The sequence below is a fragment of the Alternaria postmessia genome, assembly GCF_024291825.1.
Source record: "Alternaria postmessia strain BMP 2775 chromosome Unknown scaffold_11, whole genome shotgun sequence".
In the NCBI taxonomy this organism is placed as follows: domain Eukaryota; kingdom Fungi; phylum Ascomycota; class Dothideomycetes; order Pleosporales; family Pleosporaceae; genus Alternaria; species Alternaria postmessia.
The window spans coordinates 565,656-585,321 of NW_026260084.1; the positions used below are offsets into that span (position 1 = coordinate 565,656).

At 51.7% G+C, this 19,666-nt stretch overlaps 9 protein-coding genes across 9 annotated transcripts; 6 read left to right on the plus strand and 3 right to left on the minus strand.

Annotated features, from left to right (window-relative positions):
• Positions 1 to 56: 56 nt before the first annotated feature.
• On the plus strand, positions 57 to 2,336 carry J4E82_002878 (uncharacterized protein; the record flags this gene model as incomplete). The annotated part of the gene is made up of 1 exon (XM_051729173.1): positions 57 to 2,336. One exon carries the CDS (start codon positions 57 to 59, stop codon positions 2,334 to 2,336), a length of 2,280 nt encoding a protein of 759 aa, XP_051591265.1.
• Positions 2,337 to 3,234: 898 nt separating this feature from the next.
• Positions 3,235 to 4,095, plus strand: J4E82_002879 (uncharacterized protein; the record flags this gene model as incomplete). The annotated part of the gene is made up of 1 exon (XM_051729174.1): positions 3,235 to 4,095. The coding sequence occupies one exon, from the start codon at positions 3,235 to 3,237 to the stop codon at positions 4,093 to 4,095; it is 861 nt and encodes a 286-aa protein (XP_051591266.1).
• A 183-nt stretch (positions 4,096 to 4,278) lies between these two features.
• On the minus strand, positions 4,279 to 5,842 carry J4E82_002880 (uncharacterized protein; the record flags this gene model as incomplete). The annotated part of the gene is made up of 2 exons (XM_051729175.1): positions 4,279 to 5,201; positions 5,266 to 5,842. 2 exons carry the CDS (start codon positions 5,840 to 5,842, stop codon positions 4,279 to 4,281), a joined length of 1,500 nt encoding a protein of 499 aa, XP_051591267.1.
• A 717-nt stretch (positions 5,843 to 6,559) lies between these two features.
• J4E82_002881 (uncharacterized protein) lies at positions 6,560 to 7,483 on the minus strand (the record flags this gene model as incomplete). The annotated part of the gene is made up of 1 exon (XM_051729176.1): positions 6,560 to 7,483. One exon carries the CDS (start codon positions 7,481 to 7,483, stop codon positions 6,560 to 6,562), a length of 924 nt encoding a protein of 307 aa, XP_051591268.1.
• An 895-nt stretch (positions 7,484 to 8,378) lies between these two features.
• J4E82_002882 (uncharacterized protein) lies at positions 8,379 to 10,631 on the plus strand (the record flags this gene model as incomplete). Its single annotated transcript, XM_051729177.1, has 3 exons — positions 8,379 to 8,403; positions 8,458 to 8,527; positions 8,600 to 10,631. 3 exons carry the CDS (start codon positions 8,379 to 8,381, stop codon positions 10,629 to 10,631), a joined length of 2,127 nt encoding a protein of 708 aa, XP_051591269.1.
• A 200-nt stretch (positions 10,632 to 10,831) lies between these two features.
• On the minus strand, positions 10,832 to 11,462 carry J4E82_002883 (uncharacterized protein; the record flags this gene model as incomplete). The annotated part of the gene is made up of 4 exons (XM_051729178.1): positions 10,832 to 10,912; positions 10,967 to 11,041; positions 11,106 to 11,303; positions 11,358 to 11,462. The coding sequence occupies 4 exons, from the start codon at positions 11,460 to 11,462 to the stop codon at positions 10,832 to 10,834; spliced, it is 459 nt and encodes a 152-aa protein (XP_051591270.1).
• A 596-nt stretch (positions 11,463 to 12,058) lies between these two features.
• J4E82_002884 (uncharacterized protein) lies at positions 12,059 to 13,216 on the plus strand (the record flags this gene model as incomplete). The annotated part of the gene is made up of 3 exons (XM_051729179.1): positions 12,059 to 12,405; positions 12,470 to 12,929; positions 12,980 to 13,216. 3 exons carry the CDS (start codon positions 12,059 to 12,061, stop codon positions 13,214 to 13,216), a joined length of 1,044 nt encoding a protein of 347 aa, XP_051591271.1.
• Positions 13,217 to 16,127: 2,911 nt separating this feature from the next.
• Positions 16,128 to 17,167, plus strand: J4E82_002885 (uncharacterized protein; the record flags this gene model as incomplete). The annotated part of the gene is made up of 3 exons (XM_051729180.1): positions 16,128 to 16,415; positions 16,543 to 16,742; positions 16,852 to 17,167. 3 exons carry the CDS (start codon positions 16,128 to 16,130, stop codon positions 17,165 to 17,167), a joined length of 804 nt encoding a protein of 267 aa, XP_051591272.1.
• Positions 17,168 to 17,953: 786 nt separating this feature from the next.
• Positions 17,954 to 18,551, plus strand: J4E82_002886 (uncharacterized protein; the record flags this gene model as incomplete). The annotated part of the gene is made up of 1 exon (XM_051729181.1): positions 17,954 to 18,551. A coding segment is annotated over one exon (598 nt), but the record flags the coding sequence as incomplete, so codon positions are not given.
• Positions 18,552 to 19,666: the final 1,115 nt, after the last annotated feature.

Here is a 19,666-nt window from a genome sequence, read left to right on the forward strand (position 1 = left end):
CACGACGGCTTGAATATCCTTACACATTATACTATTTTATACCAAATTTCGCGAATATGGCGCGTCTACGCAAACCGAGTCCGAACGAACCGACTATTTTCATGACACCGTCCGAGACGAGAACAAGCCGATCAAGTTCGCGGAAGGCCACACTTCGATACGCATCATCGCAAGAAGACGACACCTCCATATTGGTTCCCAAGACCTCGAGGCGCATAGCGCGGGATACTAGCATATCACAAGACACAGAGCATTCGTTTCGCATACCGAAGGCAGCGACGCCCAGGGATGCGCTTACCCCGCGAAAGCAACGTGTACTGCGACCGGTCGAGAGCAACAGTCGACTGCTCCGCAAGCTTAGCGATGAAAGTCTAGCAAGTCCGGAGAAGAAACAAAGAGAGCGAAGAGTACGTAGTGGGACAACAGACACAGATGTTGGAAAGAGGAATGGACTTCTGTATGCCAAAAGCCTGGCAAGAAGCGTGGTGAACAAGCAGGCGCAGAAGGGCAAGATAAATGTTGTAGGGGAGCAAGAAGCACAAGAGGCAGCTCAACGGTTACGCAACAGGGAACAGGAGGGTAGAGAGGAAACACTGAAAGACGAGACTGAGGAAGAGGAAGAGACAAGTCTGTGGTGTGGCGATGAGGAAGCCGCGACACAAGACGAGGCTGCCGAGCCAGTGGCAGATATTAGCGAGGAAGACGAAGATGATGAGCCTGTTGTAAAGTCAAGAAAGAATCAGCGACAACCGCGCGCACGATGTATAGTGTCCGACAGCGAGGAGGATGAGAGTGAGCTGAGCGCACCAGAGCCTCTCAAGCAGTCTCAACAACCGATGTTCAAGATTCCCGATCTCAAGCCAGTAAAAACGTCTCCTCAACCTTCAGCCGATCTGAATTCCATGCGACCGCCAAATACAAAGGGCCATAGTTCGATGTCAAATTGGGCACAAGAGGTTGTCGATCTCACAGATTCACCAGAGGCTCCGGCATCTTTTGCACTCCCTGAACGCACTCATGTACGATCGAGTTCCTTCGCAGCTTCCTCTCGTCCTACCAGCTCAGCGTCAAATGGCCCCCTTCCAATTCTGACATACTCTCCAACACCTACTAAACAACGCTCGCCCTGCAAAGCTCCACCCATCTCACGACCAGCGACACCTCCACTAGCTCCTCCCAGCCCAACTAAACTTGTCTCGCCTTCGAAAAGGAAGCCGACCATTCCCAAGGCCAATGATATAGATGGAAGACCAAGTCTTGACGCATTCTGGAATCCTGCAGCTGTGAATGAGTGGACCGACCGTCACTCACCAGCCAAAACGCTCGTGTCGCCTAAGAAGCAAAAATGGCGGGAAGACATCGTCAAGATGATGGAAGGTGTGGCTCTTGAAGACAGCAGTGATGAGGGTTACGAAATCCCCATAGAGAGCCCCAAAAAGAAGCCTACAGATCGCAAACCAGCCAAAGGGAGACTGCCAGAGATTCAACCAGCCTCGAATGTCAAGCAAATCCGCGAACAACGCAAAACCTTCGCTGAACGCAAGCACGCCATAGCTGAAGCTTTCCTCGTCGAGCTCGACACCACTATCTCCTCAGGCCGTATCCACGAGCTCTCGAAGCCTACAGGCGGCATCAAGCTCGTCTGGTCCAAGACACTCAAAACAACAGCCGGTCGCGCAAATTGGCGTAGAGAGCAGATACGAATCCGAACCGGGACCCTCCCCACAGATACGCGCGTAGAGATACGACACCACTGCTCCATTGAACTCGCTGAGAAAGTCATCGACGATGAGGAGAGACTCTACAACGTACTCGCGCACGAGTTCTGTCATTTGACGACATTCATGATCAGCGAAGTACGTAATAACCCCCACGGAGCAGAGTTCAAATCTTGGGGCCGCAAAGCTACTGTCGCCTTCGCCAACAAGGGCGTTGAAGTCACCACCAAACACTCGTACCAAATAGACTACAAGTACGTTTGGGAATGTATATCTTGCGGTTACGAGTTCAAGCGTCACTCCAAATCGGTCGATCCAGCCCGCCACTCTTGCGGCAAGTGCAAGGGAAAGCTCGCGCAGACCAAACCCACACCCAGAGTCGGAGCCGGTGTTACTGTAGGCAAAGATGGTAAGAGGGAAAAGAGTGAATACCAGGTTTTCGTCAAAGCCAACTTTGCACGTGTGAAAAAGGAGCTGGAAGCCGAGGGCAAGGACGCCCAGATGGGAAAGGTGATGGAGGCCGTGGCTAAGGAGTACAGGGAGAGGAAAAGCACCAGCGGTGGTAAGGGGAAGGAGATCATTGATCTAGAGGCCGCGCTGGATGGCATGAAGATTTAAATGTGAGATTAGATGAACGAAGTGCTCGTATATTCCCAATCTTGCAGGGTCTACCTGATGACACTCCCAGGTGAGCAGCCATACTATACGCATGCCGTCAGCTGGGAGTGACGTATTGAAGTCAGCTAGAAAACGCGACGCGACGCGACTCTAGCGCGACTACCCTGGTCAACGCGCCATCCAAATCCCCATCCCCACTTTGCCATCACGTGAACCCTTCGTTGTCACCGTCAGCATCGTTAGCTTGCACACGCTGTGGATTTTACAAACACTGTGATCGGAGACAGCCATAACCCTCTAGCACTATGGCGTATCTCCGTGCCAATACAGTGCCATATCCTCCCCTCCCCGAGCCACCAGAGGGCCCAGCACCCTCAGCGCTCGAACTACCGCCTAGTGGTGCCTACCTCGACATATTTCGAAGCCTCCTAGAACCCGCATCTGTCCTGCAAAAACATGGCTATCGATTCCAACACCTGACAGACGCGGAAATTCATGAGAAACGAAGATGCAGTAACTGCAACCAAAGTAGGGAGAAGCATTAGCATTCGGAATGTGCACGTGGATCTCTACAGCGTTTCTAACTCTCTTGTAGCTATACAACAGCTCACAAAGGGTCTCAAAAAAACTTCGCTCGACCGTGACCAACAAACAACTTCAGCGGATATGCATGTCAGGACATGGCCTACAATGCTCATATATTATGAGGATGGTCAAACCGACGTTCAGCCCTCCACAGTACCATGCCGTTACCACTCAGCAGCAGTTGACCGCACCACGAAGGTGAATCCAACACGACACTTGCTTTGAGCTACGGAACTAAATTCATTAGTGCTGGATGTGTTGTGGAGAGCCCGTTTCTAAAGCTACGCCATGCAACGGTACCAGTGTTCACAAGATGCGCGAATACCGACCAGGTGAGCTCGATCGCTTGCATCAAATCCATGAAACTCCTCGTTCTCATCCGGACCGTGCTACTTCCGTCAAATTTGCCGTCGCAATCGACTGCGAGATGGGCACAGCTAGAAACGGAGATTCCGAGCTTATTCGTTTAAGCGCCATCGATTATTTGACCGGCGAAGTGCTGATTAACAACCTGGTGAAGCCGGATCAGCCAATGCTGCATCTCAATACCAAGTGGTCGGGTGTCACTTGGGATCAAATGAATGAGGCTGTGAGAAAGAAGACCACGCTGAAGGGGAAGTCTGGGGCAAGAAGACTGCTGTGGAAATTCGTAGGGCCTGACACAGTCCTCGTAGGACATAGTGTTCACAACGATCTGAAGGCATTGAAGTTGATTCACCCACGGGTGGTAGACTCCTACGTGGTAGAGCATAAAATCATCGAGGAGAAGAAGGCAATCGAAGCGCGAGAAAAGAAAGCGAGTGAAGCAGCGGCGAGAAGAATAGAGGAATTCCTTCCAGAGATCGCAGGGCTAGCTGATGGTCATGAGTCTTCCCTGACGACCAACAGCCAGATGGTAGGGAACTCAACTACCGCCACTGATGGTGTACCCAAAAAGAAAAAGGCCAAGGGTACAGGCGACTTAGCTTTGAAGACATTGCTGAAGAAGTATCTCGCCACTGATATCCAGACCAAAGGCAACAAAGGCCACGATAGCTTGGAAGATGCGACTGCGGCGAGAGACTTGGTTCATTGGATGGTCAGTAATGTCCCGCTACGAACTGTATGTAAGACAAACCCTGACTTCCAACTCTCATATTTAGGTTATGCGCATACTACAGGAGAGGGACGATAGAATGATTTAGCTAAGATGGCTGTATAAGTCTAGTGTAGTGCTGTGAAGCCCTTCGGCTTCAAGTTGGGTTTGCTCGATCATCAAATTCTGGACTAATGTATACATCGGATTTATTTCTCTACTTACTACTTACCACTCTCAGTAGCTCACTTGGTCTCTTGACTTCTCTGTCGACACATCATACTACTTTAGGAAGCCCCTCACTATTCTCATCCTTATCTCAACATCTTCCAGCAATCCCCGATAGTCTTCCGGACCATAGCTACTCACGCACTCCCTTACGCCTCCACCCTTACGACGCTCTTGCAAACCCATGTCTTTTAATAACGTGTCGAAGTAGGGCAGAGTATCAAAGACAAGGTCAGGCAATGTATGCCCATAGCTCATTGCGCCCCTTAGTACACAGTATTGTGTATTACGGTATGTCTCTTCAAGTGTCTGGGTGGGCGAGGAGGGAATAGACAGGGTACCGTCAAGGTAGGCGGTGATCCAGAGACTTTGAATGTACGCGTTGGGGAAAGTGCCGAGACAATGCACTGCGCCTGCGAAGGCGATGTTGCGATTTGCTATGGCTTTCGGAGGTACCATAAAGCGGTGCAGGCGGTAAGGCTGCGTATCTGTAGTTGGCTGTTGGGCATGGCGAAGGGAGTGGTTGGGGTGGTAGACGCGACTTGTGTCCCTCTCTTTGAGGTAAGGGAATTTGGTGTATAGAGTCTCTTCTGACCGCTGTATGAGAGCTTCTTCTTCGGGTGTAGGTGGTAATGTCGTTGGCAAGCCCAGCTCTTTCTCCAGCTCTCTAGGTTCGAAACGAAACGTGTATCCCTTCTGCCATCCTGTCGCGCATACGACTGCGTCCGTCTCCAACACCTGTCCCGACTTCAGTATAACCTGTTGTTCCCCATACAGACTGGCAATATCGTCTATGATGACCTTGATCTTCCCTTCTTTAACCATCTCAAAGAAGCTGTTTGGATAGTTATGAATTGACAGTGCATTGCCAACTTCAAAAGCGCCTCTCCACGGCCGTAACTTCTTTGTCTCAGGATGCTTATCCATCCCATTCAGCGCGATAGCGTCTTCCCCAAGTATGTTCCAGAAAGCACCCACTGCAGTGGTGAAGACACCAAATTAGCGTTGTTCTCAAATGCATTCCAAACAATCACAACTTACCTAATTTTCTTCCGAGCCACGTGCGATGGAAGAAGGAGCGTAACCAGCCTTCAATGTCCGTCGTCGGTGCCCACGGGCAAGGAGACATGAAGCCAAAGAAGCGTGTATGAACTAATTTCTCTAGCCACAAACCCAAAGGCGTGACGTGACTAGGTGTCATCCATACAGGACCGTTACCGTCGGGACGTATAAGTAAGGTTGCTGTCGCTGAAGGCTGGCTAGCGCATGCGTATGCAACGTCCCATGCAGACTTTCCAGATCCTACAATGACGGTATGTTTTCCCGGCTCCGCGATGACCGAGTGATGTTCCGGGAAGTCTGCAGTATGGATCACCAAAGGTTGAAACTTTGTCGACGTTTCATAATGCGGTAGTAGCGGCTTGTTCGTAGTGCCTACCGCGATAACCAGTTTCTTCGCCTTGATCTCAACACCCTTCTTCTCTAGCATAGTCGATGCACAACGCAGCACCCAACCGCCCCCATCTTTATCCTTCTCGATGACATCAATAGTCGTTTGGCCCCTGAAGAACTTCTCTATGTCGGCCCATTTCGTGAATGCACAAAGGTAGTCGAACATCTTCGCGGCAGGTATATGCTCTCCCCTTTTCACCATAAACCTCTTCTCTTCCATAGGGAAGTCAGGATGTTCGTACATGCCCCACAAATTGTTAGTCCGAAGACCCGGAAAAACGCGATGCGGTGCCCATGGCCCGCCGATGCACGAGGCAGAGTCGAGGATAAGGATTGTGGCTGTGGGGTGTAGGCGGTGGTATGTGTGAGCAGTGGTGAGACCGTAAATACCGGCGCCTACGATTACAAGGTCTGCTTCTTCCATTTGGGAACGTGGGGTACCTCTCAGGTACTAGAGGATGTTGTGACACTATTGTTTCTGGTCACACTGACGGAGGTCCATAGGTGACGAGCACAAGGAAACCGTGGCAGGTAAAGCAGATTCTACTTATCCTATCGGTTCCTGCAACTTGAGCTACGACAGGGATGGCGGGAGGCCCTATGATTTTGATTAGGGAAAACAAGCGAGGCCTGTACCACCCATGCCATCGTTCCAGCAAGGACTACTAGCCGTTCACTTGTGAAGTTGTCGCTAAGTTCGATGAGTTTTCCAAGACATGAGAGCTAGTTGCTCACATGTAAAGCCGTGGCTCGCAAGGCGTCCGTGATCTTCAACGGTTATCAGTTCTCATTTACACATAAATCACAAGGCAAGATAAAGTGCGACAAGTGCGGAACAGTCCAGCGGAATTCATGGAATCAGAAACGACACTACCCATCAGCATCATAGCTTTGCCTTCACAGAGCCTACACCAGCCTTGACCTGTACAGCACCTGATGCATCAGTATCGATAACGACTACAACACCCTCCGAAGCGGTTTCATCCGACTTCAGTACTATCTCCTGACAGTCTTCATTGCCAACTTCGTTCGCAAATTGTACAACCACAAAGTCAATTGGTCGGTCTCCGACTACGATCATCGGCGCATGCCATGTCCCAGCCCCATATGTCACTGCTTGACTTCCATTTGCCACGAAGGCACGGAGATTCTTGAGGTCTGGCAAGCCCGGACCCTTTGGACGTGCTGACGGATGAAGTCGTGAGAACTGGCTCTGAGAAGGCGCGGTTTCGTTTGAATATGGGCTTGGTCTCGCTCGCGCAAAGATGTCCATAACGCTTCGTTTCCGTTCAATGTGCGGTGTAGGATATGGCGGCGCCCTACCCGTACGACGCCTTGAAGCACTTGCCGGTAGAGTAGGAGCAACTATGACAAGGTACTGGGTGTGTCTTTCCTGCTGCGACAGGCCCATGGGTATAAACGTTTGTGTGGTGAAGGGATGCCTTTCGAGAATGGCAACGTCCAACAGCTGCCTTTGGAAGTCTTCGCATCCTTCCTCGTCCTCATCCAAGTCCAAGTCACCCCAGGAGCTGGGCATGCTCATGCTCGGCTCGTGTGGCCGGAGGTTCCGTGGGGAACAGACAAACATGTTCATCACCGCCTTGGCAGGTTTCTTGCTCGGCGCAAGGTCATACAGGTTCGACATGTGCGTGACATCGAGGTACTTGGTAGCCGAGCCCTGGTTGGCCGCGACCGCGTCGGGTGGTGGTATGCGGTTGGGGATGGGCAGCTGCGCTGACGGTGATGTTGTTGGGTTCTCGATGACAGTACCGAATTGCGAGAAGGCAGTTGGAGTCAGAAGCTCCATTGGTATTCGAATCGAGGGAGCGGGCATCGAGGTCGGCATCTCTGCGGCACGACGTCCAAGGAGACGTGGACGGAAGCTACGATGGATCTGTGGAGTTGAGATGGAGCTCGGGAGCTTGCGAAGCGCTACTGATGCGATAACGATAAGACATGGTATGCTGGCGCATCAGCACAACTCACTTTTGCGCAACGCCCGTGGGGACTATGCTGTTGATCTTGCATATCGATGTGTGTGAGCGGCAGAAACTAAAACCAGGCAATGTCCATCCTTGGTGCTATCAAACTGCGGTTGGTGTTACTTATTCGAAGTTACTGGCCAGGTAAAGCTGGTTGCAGATCATTGAATCTCGAATCCTTCTGTGCAGGCGGCATAAGATCGGTCTAGATTGCAGTGACGTCGATACAGTCAGAAGGAAAGCCTGTGGAAAGAAAAAAAAGACTTCGCAGATTGATGACCCTACGCAGCTCCAGTCCATTCTGCTGTTCGGCCATTGTCCATGAGCTGGCGAGGCTGATGTCACAGTCAGCCAACGCCAGCGGCCCGCATTTTCCCCGAGCACTAGCGCGCGTGCCCACGGTTTTCTTTCTCGACTCCATGTTTCCATCGCCCTACGCTCGTCACACGGTCACCCTTCAATTCTCTGACGCGTGTTCCTCCTTCTCTCCCACGATCCACCCGTTGCCGCTGCGTGCGCCCAAAGTCTGCCCTTGGCCTATAAAGTCACAGAAACTACGTCACACTCGAACCCATACCCACACACCCGACGTGTTCCTGTCTTAGCCTTACTCATCGCCAACCCACAAAACCGAGCTCAGCAGTTGAGCCAGACTTCGCGACCACCAGCACCTTGCCCCACGCCCACTTGTACAACTTCCTGTGACTTTGACTAGTTATCATGGCTGTTCCCACACAGTTGGCTTGTACGCTCGCCCTGTACCATCGCTCCTGTTGAAGCACGCTAACAATATTCACAGACCGTTCCGCCAAGGGCATCGGGCTCTTCAACGCTGCCCCAGTGTATGAGGCTCTCCCTGGATTCGTCCGGTGAGTGCTTCCGTTGTGCCACGAGCTCTTGCGCAGCTCCTACTCCAGTGCCGACGCTAACTCGCCTAATAGACCTGAAGGCAACCTTCGCTGCTGCTGCTACTCGCCTGACAGCAAGTACTTCGCATGGGCAACACCAGAACAGGTTTCGGTGATTGATGCCTCGGTCGGCCACGTCATTACCACACTTCCTACACCGAACGTCTACGAGCTCGGATTCTCCCCCCTCGGTACATACCTCATTACATGGCAGCGCCCATCCAAGGACGAAGACGGAAACGCTGTGAAGAACCTCAGAGTCTGGAAGACGCTGTCCGACGAAGCTGAAGATGACGGATCGCGGGCGGTCATCGGCGAATACGTCCAGAAGAACCAGAGTGGCTGGAACCTGCAGTACACGTCCGACGAGAAGTATTGTGCGCGCGTTGTAACAAACGAGGTGCAATTTTTCCAGTCGAGCGATTTGCGCAACCCTTGGAACAAGCTTCGTGTCGAGGGAGTCACCGATATGATGCTCGCTCCAGGCAAGAACCATTCAGTTGCCGTTTTTGTACCGGAGCGCAAGGGCATGCCTGCTGCTGTCAAGGTCTTCCAAGTACCTCAATTTACCCAGCCTGTATCCCAAAAGACTTTCTTCAAGGGCGACAAGGTCCAGCTCAAGTGGAACGATCTCGGCACCAGCTTGATTGTCCTAGCGCAGACAGAGGTCGACAAGTCGAACAAGAGTTACTACGGCGAAACCAACATGTACATCCTTAGTGCCAACGGCACCTTCGATTCGCGCATTCAGCTAGACAAGGAGGGTCCTATTCACGACGTCTCCTGGTCGCCTAACTCGAAGGAGTTCGGTGTCACTTATGGCTACATGCCTGCAAAGACTACCATCTTCAACCAGCGCGCAGTGGCACAACACAGCTTCGACCTAGGCCCGCGCAACACTATTCTTTTCAGCCCACACGGACGTTTCGTCATCGTTGCCGGGTTTGGCAATCTAGCTGGAGATATGGACATTTACGATCTGGAGAAGAACTTCGCCAAGGTCTGCCATGTAAAGACCTCAAACTCGACCTATTGCGAGTGGAGCCCCGATGGGCAACATATTCTTACTGCAACCACTAGCCCGCGTCTTCGTGTTGACAACGGAATTCGCATCTACCACGTCAGCGGTGGCCTCATGTACAACGAAGACATGGCTGAACTCTACCACGTCGTTTGGCGACCTCAGCCGACCTCGATGCACCCCCTAACTGACCCTTTGACTACCATCCCGACGCCGCATTCGTCCGCACTCGCCTATCTGAGCACCCAAAAGACACCATCAAAGCCTGCAGGTGCCTACCGCCCTCCCGGAGCGCGCGGGACTGCTACTCCCCTACACTTCAAGCGTGAAGACGAAGGAGGCGCTGCCTACTCCAACACCGGTATCTCTTCGACGAATGTTGGCTTCGCCAACGGGTTCGGCAAGCCGCGTCGGCGTGAGGTACCTGGAGCAGAGGCTGCAGATACTCTTCCACCCGGTGCTGCCCCCGGTGGTGGTGTCAGCCTTACTGGCGCCCAGGATGGCGATGGAGAGCTTTCCAAGGCAGCCTTGAAAAACAAGAAGAAGCGAGAGGCTAAGAAGGCTCGCGAAGCCGCCGACAAGGCTGCTGGACTCGCGGCCGACGGCGTCAACTCAGCTAACGGAGCTGGACGTAGCCCGGAACGTCGCCAGCGTAGCCGCAGCAAGAGCGGATACGAGCAGCAGGGACGAAGTGCCAGCCAGCACCGCAACTTCGGTAACAGCCCAAACCGTCAGGCTCGTCAAGACGGAGGTCAGCGCCAGAACCCTGCCCAGCAACGTCAGCAGGCTCCAGTGCAGACGCAGGCTCCTCCTCCGATTCAAACAGAGAGTCAGGGTCCTCCCCCTGACCTCACTGTCACCAGCCCTGGTGACGGCAACCCCCAGGATAAGAAGATCAGAGGTTTGCTGAAGAAGATGCGCGCCATTGATGAGCTGAAGATGCGTCAGGCCGGTGGAGAGAAGCTAGAGGATACTCAGGTCAAGAAGATCAGCACCGAGAAGCAGATCAAGAAGGAACTAGATGCCTTGGGCTACAGCGGCTAGGAAGTACTTCAACGTCCCATCAATCACTTTAAGCCTGATCATCTCAGCTTGTCGTACATTATATAAGATGCATAATCAAGTCATGTATTTCGTTTTGCATTCAATTCATGGTCTCGTGATCAAGCTTATGGCCTCACGTGGTAGTACCCCGGTGTCCAACGCTCCCTGAGAGATCGACCAGCACTTTAATCATGCTGCTCCTAGTGCGAGGCATGCCCGCCCTGTGTGCCCAACTCGGAAGCAAGTTCACTGCCCTTCTTGAATGTACCGTCGGGGTTGCGCTGCAAGTAACAGGTTAGTTACGGATTCATCAACTGATCCTGAAAACAACTTACTCCGCTGTCATTGCTCGATGTCTCAGCACCGGATTGGTTGGATCCGTGCGAAGCATGTCCGCCTTGCGCGCCAAGCTGCAAAGGTGAGAGTATCAAGTCAGTGTATGTGTTACATCCATTTCGTATGGTCACAACGAACTTTACTAGCGACCTCAGAGCCCTTGGTGAAGGTGCCGTCTGGGTTGCGGCCCGCCTCACTGCTGTTCGAGGTAGTGTCTGCAGCGCCATGGGAAGCATGACCACCCTGTGCACCCAACTCGGAAGCAAGCTCACTGCCCTTCTTAAAGGTACCGTCAGGATTACGGTCAGCATTGTCGCTGCCGCCAGTAGAAGTAGACTTGACAAAAGTCAGTTTCTGTACACGAGTGTGCATGTGCTTGGTTCAGCTTACGTCGTTGTTGGCAGAGCCGTGAGAAGCATGACCGCCCTTGGCGGCGATCTCTTTCAGCTCATCTTTTGGCAAGTTCGCAAAGTTGGAAGGATTGGAAGAAGCCATTGTTGAGGTTGTGATCGCCTAGTGTTTATTTGAAGCGAGGAGTTTTACTTGTTGTGAAGACGGGTAACAAATGGGTATGGAGTGATGAAGATGGAGAAATACAAAGCACGTCTGTTTGTATCGCTCTTTTTGTACGCGCTCCTGTTTGCATCCCTAGGCAACACCACGTCACAAATGCGGGCAGCAAACCTGCATAAGGCTACAGTGTCCACCTCCAGGCATGTCGGCGCAGATCAAACATCCGCGCACATCTGATTTGCCAGAAAAACGGTCATCGTGATGGGCAAGCCACTGTAGCCTGCTTGTATCCTTGTGCGGTGCTGAGGATTGTGTCAGGACGAGCTGTGATGTCATTTCACGTGGTCAGACGCGTCGCGCGTACTCACGTGTTCTTGAAACACGCGGCGGCCAATCAGGGGGTTCGGTGGAAATGACTAGCTGTCTTCGACGTCACGTTTGACGCGAATGTCTGAGGCTGGGAGTGGCCCTGTAAATGGCCGCGATACTGACACGACTATTCGATTTCCCTACCATTATCGTCGCTACTCCGCCCTTCCCCTCTGAGCACATACTCCACATCGGTTGACATTACAATTATGAGTCTAAAGCGTAAAGCGGCGGCTGCGGCTACCGACGCGTCCAAGAAGCCTAAGCAGAATGGCAGCATCACCGCCTTCTTCGGCGCGCCAAAACCCAACCCCAACGCGCCAGCCAAACAGAGCGCTGCAGCAGCAAAGTTCGACAAAGACGCATGGGTCGCCAAACTCACAGACGAACAGAAAGAGCTGCTGCAACTTGAGCTAGACACACTACATGAGAGCTGGCTGCCGCACGTCAAGGATGTGCTACTTACTCCTCAATTTCTCGAGTTGAAGAGGTTCTTGAAGAAAGAGCTGAATAGCGGAAAGACGGTATACCCGCCGATGCAGGATGTCTACTCATGGTGCGATCTCCCACATCTTCTAATTGAAGCTTCCCCAATTGGAGAGGAGACTAATCGTCAATAGGTCGCGGCATACACCCCTCAATACCGTCAAAGTCGTCATCACAGGTCAAGACCCATACCACGGTCCTAATCAAGCCCACGGCCTCTGCTTCTCCATCCGCCCACCGAACCCTGCGCCCCCGTCGCTTCAGAACATCTACAAAGCCCTGAAGAAAGAGTACCCAGACTACCAGCCACCGCCAAACAGAGGCGGTCTTCTAACGCCATGGGCTGATCGTGGTGTTTTGCTCATCAACACTTGTCTCACTGTCCGTCGTGGCGAGGCAAATTCACACTCAGGCAAAGGCTGGGAGCTTCTCATGCAAAAGGTCATCGACACTGTTGCAAAGGTACGGACAAACGGTGTTGTATTTTTGGCTTGGGGCTCGCCGGCCCAACAGAGGACCAAGGGTATTCCGGTCGATAAGCACCTCGTGTTGAAAAGTGTACATCCAAGCCCGCTGAGTGCCGCGAGGGGTTTTGTAAGTTCTGCGATCCGCCTTGGTGCAGCTAAGATACTAACAAGATGCAGTTCGATGCCGGTCATTTCAGGAAGTGCAATGCATGGTTAGAGCAACGCTATGGCAAAGATGGCGGCATTGACTGGGACCTGAATGTTGATGCCGAAAAGGCCAAAGTTGATGCCCCAAAAACCAGCGTCGATACCGAAAAGACCAACGTCGATACTGAGAAGACCAGCGTTGAGGCCGAGAAGACTAGTGATGATGCCGAGAAGACTGGTGTCGATGCTGAAAAGACCGAGCTATAGCTGTTTGGGTTTTGTGTTCGAGCTTCTCGGAATCTTGGGGTTGGCGTACGGCGTTGCTTATAACCTCTGCTTTGAAGTTTTTATCCAGAGTTGGGCAACCAAAGAGCAGATGTAGGAATGTGACTAAACTCACTGTAAAGACGACAACCATTTCGGAGCATGATTTCAATTTTAATACCCTCACCTCAGCCTTCTGTTCTCCCTGAAACCCAGAACATACCTCTCTTCACCTGTCCCACGAACCAACTGTCCTCGTACGCTTCATCGAAATGCCCTAGCGCCGTAAAGAACACTCTTCCGCCTTCGATTTCCTGACACCACTAAACGTAGGTGTACTAAGTCAGTATGCGTCTCACACGCAGTTCGTACAGGGGCATTGCTTACAGCTAAGGGGTGGTCAGCTCCATGCTTCCCCCCGCTAAACGTTTCCGGATCTCCCCTCAGTAAGATCTGCAGGTTCTTGTTCTCCCTAGGATGCGTGTGGAAGTTATACCATTCGTCCTTCCAGCCCTCGCGCCCACCACAGCATCTCATGATCTGATGTTCCTGAGAAGCCTTTTCAGGAAGGATAGTGCCGGCTTCAGGATCAGGATGCATATCGAAACTCGCACCGATCAAGTTCGTATAGCATTCGTTTCCTTGCATAGCTGCGGCCGCACCGTGGATAGCCACGATACCGCCCCCATTTTGCACCCAGATCTTCAATGCATCCAGTTCTGGGAGAGTGAAGATCTCGTCACCAATGTTTTGAAGGAGGACGACGACGTGGTATTGAGTTAGCGAGGACGACGTAAACAACGAGGCATCTTCACTAGCTGTGACATTGAAGAATTCTGCATCGTTGGCCAATTTGTGGAACATACGTATTCCGGCTGGGATGGAATCGTGGCGGTACCCGGTAGTCTTACTGAAGACGAGAACATTCAAGGGTGTAGTGCTAGCCATGTTGATGGTGCTATCCTGGCGTGTTTGTGGTAATCCACCTAAGATATCTGTTTATTCCGAAGAGTTGTACTCACGCAAGAGCAGGCGGTGGTTGCTGGCAAAGGTATATGTTACAAAGCAAGCGTACTGAATTAGGCTGATATGCTATTCAACCCGGTATATGACGTCATGTACACCAACACTCTTGTAGAAGCAGACGACAGTCGTGTTGCTCGCGTTGAGATGCTCAGCTATGTGGGGTTGGACGTCTTCAGTGATTAAGAGACTAAGATCTTGTTCAGGAGCCTGTCTGGAAGTATGAACTCTCTGTACATTGAAGACACCAAGGGTGCAAGGACACTTTGTTCGATCTTGAAATTACAGAGAGAACGGCAGTAAAGACAATCATAAGGAGAGACTGAAACAAAGAGCGAAGCGTTTGCATCTTATTCATCTCAATACTGGAATGCGTACAAGGCAAGCTATGGTGTCGAGAGCAGCTTGTCAACACCATAGTAAAGCAGGTAGTATATACCGCTGGTGCTGGAACTTCGCAATGGTCACAGTCAAGTGCCGTTGATTTCAACCGGAACCCTGCAAGCAAACACATAAAGACGGGTCAGCGCTTCTAGCTCAGCTTTCGAGTAGTGACGGACGATGATACTTCACGATGCAGCCAACAGGTGTTGTCATTACGCGAACTTGATGATGTATGAAGTGTCGACTTCGCGGATTGCGAGTAGCCATGTCAGCTGGGAGAGAGAGATGCGTTGCTCGTTCCAACCTTGGAAGGTTCACCCTTTTCTCGAAGACCAGGGCAGGCACACCTCGCTCAGTCCTGTCAACGGTAGATACCGCGGTGGGGTGGATCTCTTGCCACCTACTGTTAACAGGCCTTAATCCGTTCGTTTAGTGTGATCACAGAGTCCGCCTCCACACAAGTGTGGTGTTTTGGCGATCGCAACTAGGTAGGTCAAAGTGTCTCGGGCGAATTGCAGGGGCCGGCCCGCATGCCAAGTCTCCCCATCAACAGTAACTTCCTTTTCAGGACAGGCTTGCTTTAACAACAATACTTCCACACCAACCATCTACTATCTCGCATATCACACCCACGGCGGCAATATAAACGGAAGCTTGGTATAGCTTGGCAGAGGGCCCACGCGGGAGACTACCACTGCTGTACACCTTGGTCGATCGCATCTTTAGTCGCCTGTGTTGATCATGGCTAGATCATATCGCTGTCCGTCGGTGTCTTACTGGACGGCAAGCATGATAGGTATTGTGTAGCCCCCCATTCAGGATTATGACCCTAGTGAAGCCACAAGAAGATCATTCGGGAGTGACCGTAAGCATGAAAGTAGAGGCAAGGGGCTCGTTCCTCACCAGCTGCAGATTGCCTCAAAATCGTCTCCCAAACAGGTCTCAAGAGTATCTTCTCACTCGATCTCGATGCCATAAGGAATTCATAAACAGTGTCATGTGAAAGCAGCCACTAACGGCCGAATTCGCCAGAATACCTCCTAGGGCCGGAGACACCACTATACACTATCGATGGTAAGATAGCGTGCTACAACAGCTTCCCGTTTCGCGTTGGACACGAGGCCTTTAGGTATCCATAATTATACAGCAGATAAGCAGCGTTTTGGCGGATGACTTGCATGAAGAATACTAGGCTGTAGAGGGAAATTGTAACTTCAACGGTACCAATCACCGCTCCGCCCAGCCTTTTCCATTCTGCATGTGGAAGGACCATCGGCTTTCCCCTGTTCTAGTGGTCTTGGTATTTCCAGCTCACCTGAACTACAGGACGACAAGGTGGCGAGGCTGGTGTACACATCCAAACCAAATACACAGGCCTATAGAAGAACGGATTGAGTACAAATAGGAGGCGGTTCGCCTCTCGTTCTCAGGCCAGTCCTTACCAGAGACCAGCAGTCCTTCGCTTCCACCTCCAGTCCCGCCATCATCTCAGCCAGCTTCATTCAAGATGCAGATCAAAGACCTCCTCACCGTTCTCGCGATACCCGCCGTGGTTCTCTCAGCAGCTATCCCCCAGGATCCCACTGAGATTCCCGACTGGGAGAATGGTAGCCAGGAGGACATTGTTGGTGGATCAGCCGCAGCCGCTGGCGAATTCCCCTTCATTGTCTCCCTCCAGCGCAGCGGAAGCCACTTCTGTGGTGGAACACTTCTCAACGCCAACACTGTCCTCACTGCTGCTCACTGCGCGGTCGGACAGACAGCATCCAGCCTCACCATTCGCGCTGGCTCTTTGGTGAGAACCCATCTTTCGTTTATTTTCAGCATGCTTCAAAGTCCTCCTTCAGCATCGAAGTGAACATGTGCAACTTCTCGCAAACCCGTGAGGAAAACAAATATCAAAGCTAACAAGCTGTTTTCAGAGCCGTACCTCAGGTGGCGTTACCGCCCGCGTTTCTTCCATCAAGGTCAACCCCGGCTACACCGCATCTACCTACAACGGTGACCTTGCTATCATGAAGCTCGCCACCTCCATCCCAACGAGCTCCACCATCTCGTACGCTGTGCTTCCCGCATCGGGATCTGACCCTGCCGCCGGAACTACCCTTACCGTCGCTGGCTGGTAAGTTTGACTGTCCCCTTCCGGTGTATACAAGATCCACCCATCTTCGAAGATAGTCTTCTGCACCAAGTATGTCTGTCCGCCAATGCATGGCTAACTTTCAATTCAGGGGTACTACTTCGTCAGGCGGTCAATCGCTCCCCACCAACCTCCTCAAGGTTGACGTACCTGTTGTCTCTCGCAGCTCTTGCCAGGCTTCTTACGGCACATCGGCCGTCACCACTCAGATGTTCTGCGCTGGTCTGACCCAGGGTGGTAAGGATTCTTGCCAGGGTGACTCTGGCGGCCCTATCGTCAACAAGTCCACCAAGGTCCTTGTCGGTGCTGTTTCCTGGGGTGAGGGCTGCGCTGCCCCCAACGCACCTGGTGTCTACGCCAACATTGGTCAGGCTACGCTCCGTAGCTTCGTGGCTGCCAACTTGTAAGGTCTCGACACCTACCAAAGTTAGGGGTAGGAGGGAAGCTGGAATTAGTAGTGATGATTGGGACGAAGCATGAAGTGATGGTCAATGACGGACTTGGATACTTTTCACAAAATGGACATCGTTCACTACACGCTTTTTTCCCTCTTGATTCAACACTCAAGGATCAGCAACAACATATAAGTCTATCTTTGCCCGTCTTCTTCTTAGAGTGGTAAGCGATGCAAGAAAACCCACCAGATTTCCCGCAAAATATGCTCACAATGCGTCCGGCGCAGTCAAGCCAAGGAGATGCAGGCCGGGTTCTTTGGAATGTACGCCGATAAACATTGTGTAAGCAGATGCAAGTAATTCTAGTCTCTGCTCGCTGTAGAAAACATAGATATAGGTCTGCTACTGTACTACATTGACTCAAATATCTTTGCGTAAAAACACTATTAAAAGCTTGTTTACAGACGTCAGGGTAGAAATCAGCCTGGAGGAGGTAAAATACATTGAACTGTGCTGTATTACCCACGGGCTGTCTTCACAACTTGAACTGTGTCTAAGTCTCTTGGCTACTCGATTCCTGTATCCATGTCGATGTGTGAAATACACACTTTCGGTCGTTTTACTCGGAGGGAGAGAAAGGCGGGGAAATGCCTAGCCAACAACACTGAGAAGGGTCCGAGGTCGGGCCAACTGATCTAACGCTTCTTGGAACGACAGGCGTCATCACCTCTCTCCTAATCTACTTTATGCGCCTTTATCCTCGATAGCTACATCGTAAGGTCCCAAATTTGTGACACCATGGCTTCGCGACTCCTCGAACTCCCACGAGAGATCCGAGATCTTATCTATGATTATGTCCTTGTACGCGATGTTATTCCGGTCCAATGTGCAGCCGTCCTATCGGAAGTCGCAGCTAGCCGCAGCCCTGGGATTTGTAGACAGCTCGACAAGAACTACCCGTTGAGACGCATACGCGCTACGCGCCGCATTTGGTACATACCTCGCTTCGATATTGGTCTGACCTCCGCGGCGAACGATTCAGGGGAGCTGAGGAACATCCAGATGACGTACCAACTGGGAATGCCATCAGATATGCTGTCCAGCCGCAGGATAGAAATTCGGCTGTTGCAAACATGCCGACAAATTTACCACGAAGCTAGGAAGTCCTTCTACGGAAAAAATCTGTTTAGCTTTACAGCAGACTTTAGCGTCCCGACTGCGTTCGCGTTCCTGTGCGACAGGCCTGCCACATCCCTGAAGCTTATCTCGTCAATCAAGCTTGTTTTAGTGGAGGCGAGCAACTTGAGGGGCACTATAGGAGCTCATTATCCTGTGCTTCGCAGGTCAACAGACTCGCTGGTGTTGCAATTCGCTTACAACCACTTCACGGATCTTTGTACTCTGCTATCCACTTCGCGCATGGATTTGCGGCGGCTACATCTTAGCATCAGCAGTTTACATCAACGATATGACGTAGCTCCTTCTTTGGTCAAAGAATGTTTGTCTTGGGAAGCAGAAAAGACCGATGGACCGCGACCATGGATCGCTTCCTGGATTGACCCTTTGACGAAGGTGGAAAGTCTTGAACACCTCAACATACATTGGGTTTTTGATCGACCACGGCTTTGTAGAGTGGCAGACACGATCTCTCATATGCGGTGCCAAATGCTTGCAGACACTCGAAGCACGCTAGCTGATCGGCCAGGCGCATCGGATGCATCCAGACTTGATTACCAACTGCACTATCGAGTCGCCATACAAGATGGCATCTCCATTAGTTATGAGGTATCTAAGAAGGACTTGGACAGTCACAGGTCGGCTGGTGATGATATTCAATCCAGTGGAGAAGAGTTGATGACTGCGTGGCGGCGACAAGTGCGAGAAATATTCGAGGCTTCCAGATGTTTATAGCCTTATCGTTGTATATCAACCAGTCACGAACGAGGAGGGTGGATTGTACCGCCGCAGCCCAAATTGAAGGAAAGCCGTTGAATTTAGTTGCTGTCAACAACAGAAGCGCCCACAGGTAGTGTGTACGCCTGTATTGACAGTGAACAGCGTGCGATCTATCTTGCGGCTGGAAGATCTGCGTCCGATCGGAGTAAGGCGATCTGGGGTTCCGAAAAGAAACAAGGTGCAGCTTTTGCTCTTTGTGCAAGGGATTCCCTAAGCCGCCTGCAATCAGGTTAGCGGTCCCACATGGTTCAACGCTGTTGGCTAGTCTCCCTGTTCCAGAGATGCCATCCCTGCAAGCTGAGGATTCGTAGGCGGCGCTTCAACATGTATAGGAAGCACGGCATCACAGAGGGATTGCTTACTGTGTCGACCACGCCGCAAGACAATGGTCACCCATAAAGTCATAGGTTCCGCGGTTTCACATTACTGCAGAGTTGCTATCAGTCAATCAGTCAGTTGTCAGTTCATCTTTGCGGTTCAAACTGTCAGTCTGGAGGTAGTGAACTGACCTGATTGACTGCCAAGACATTTTTTAGAATCGCGAACTGAGACTGA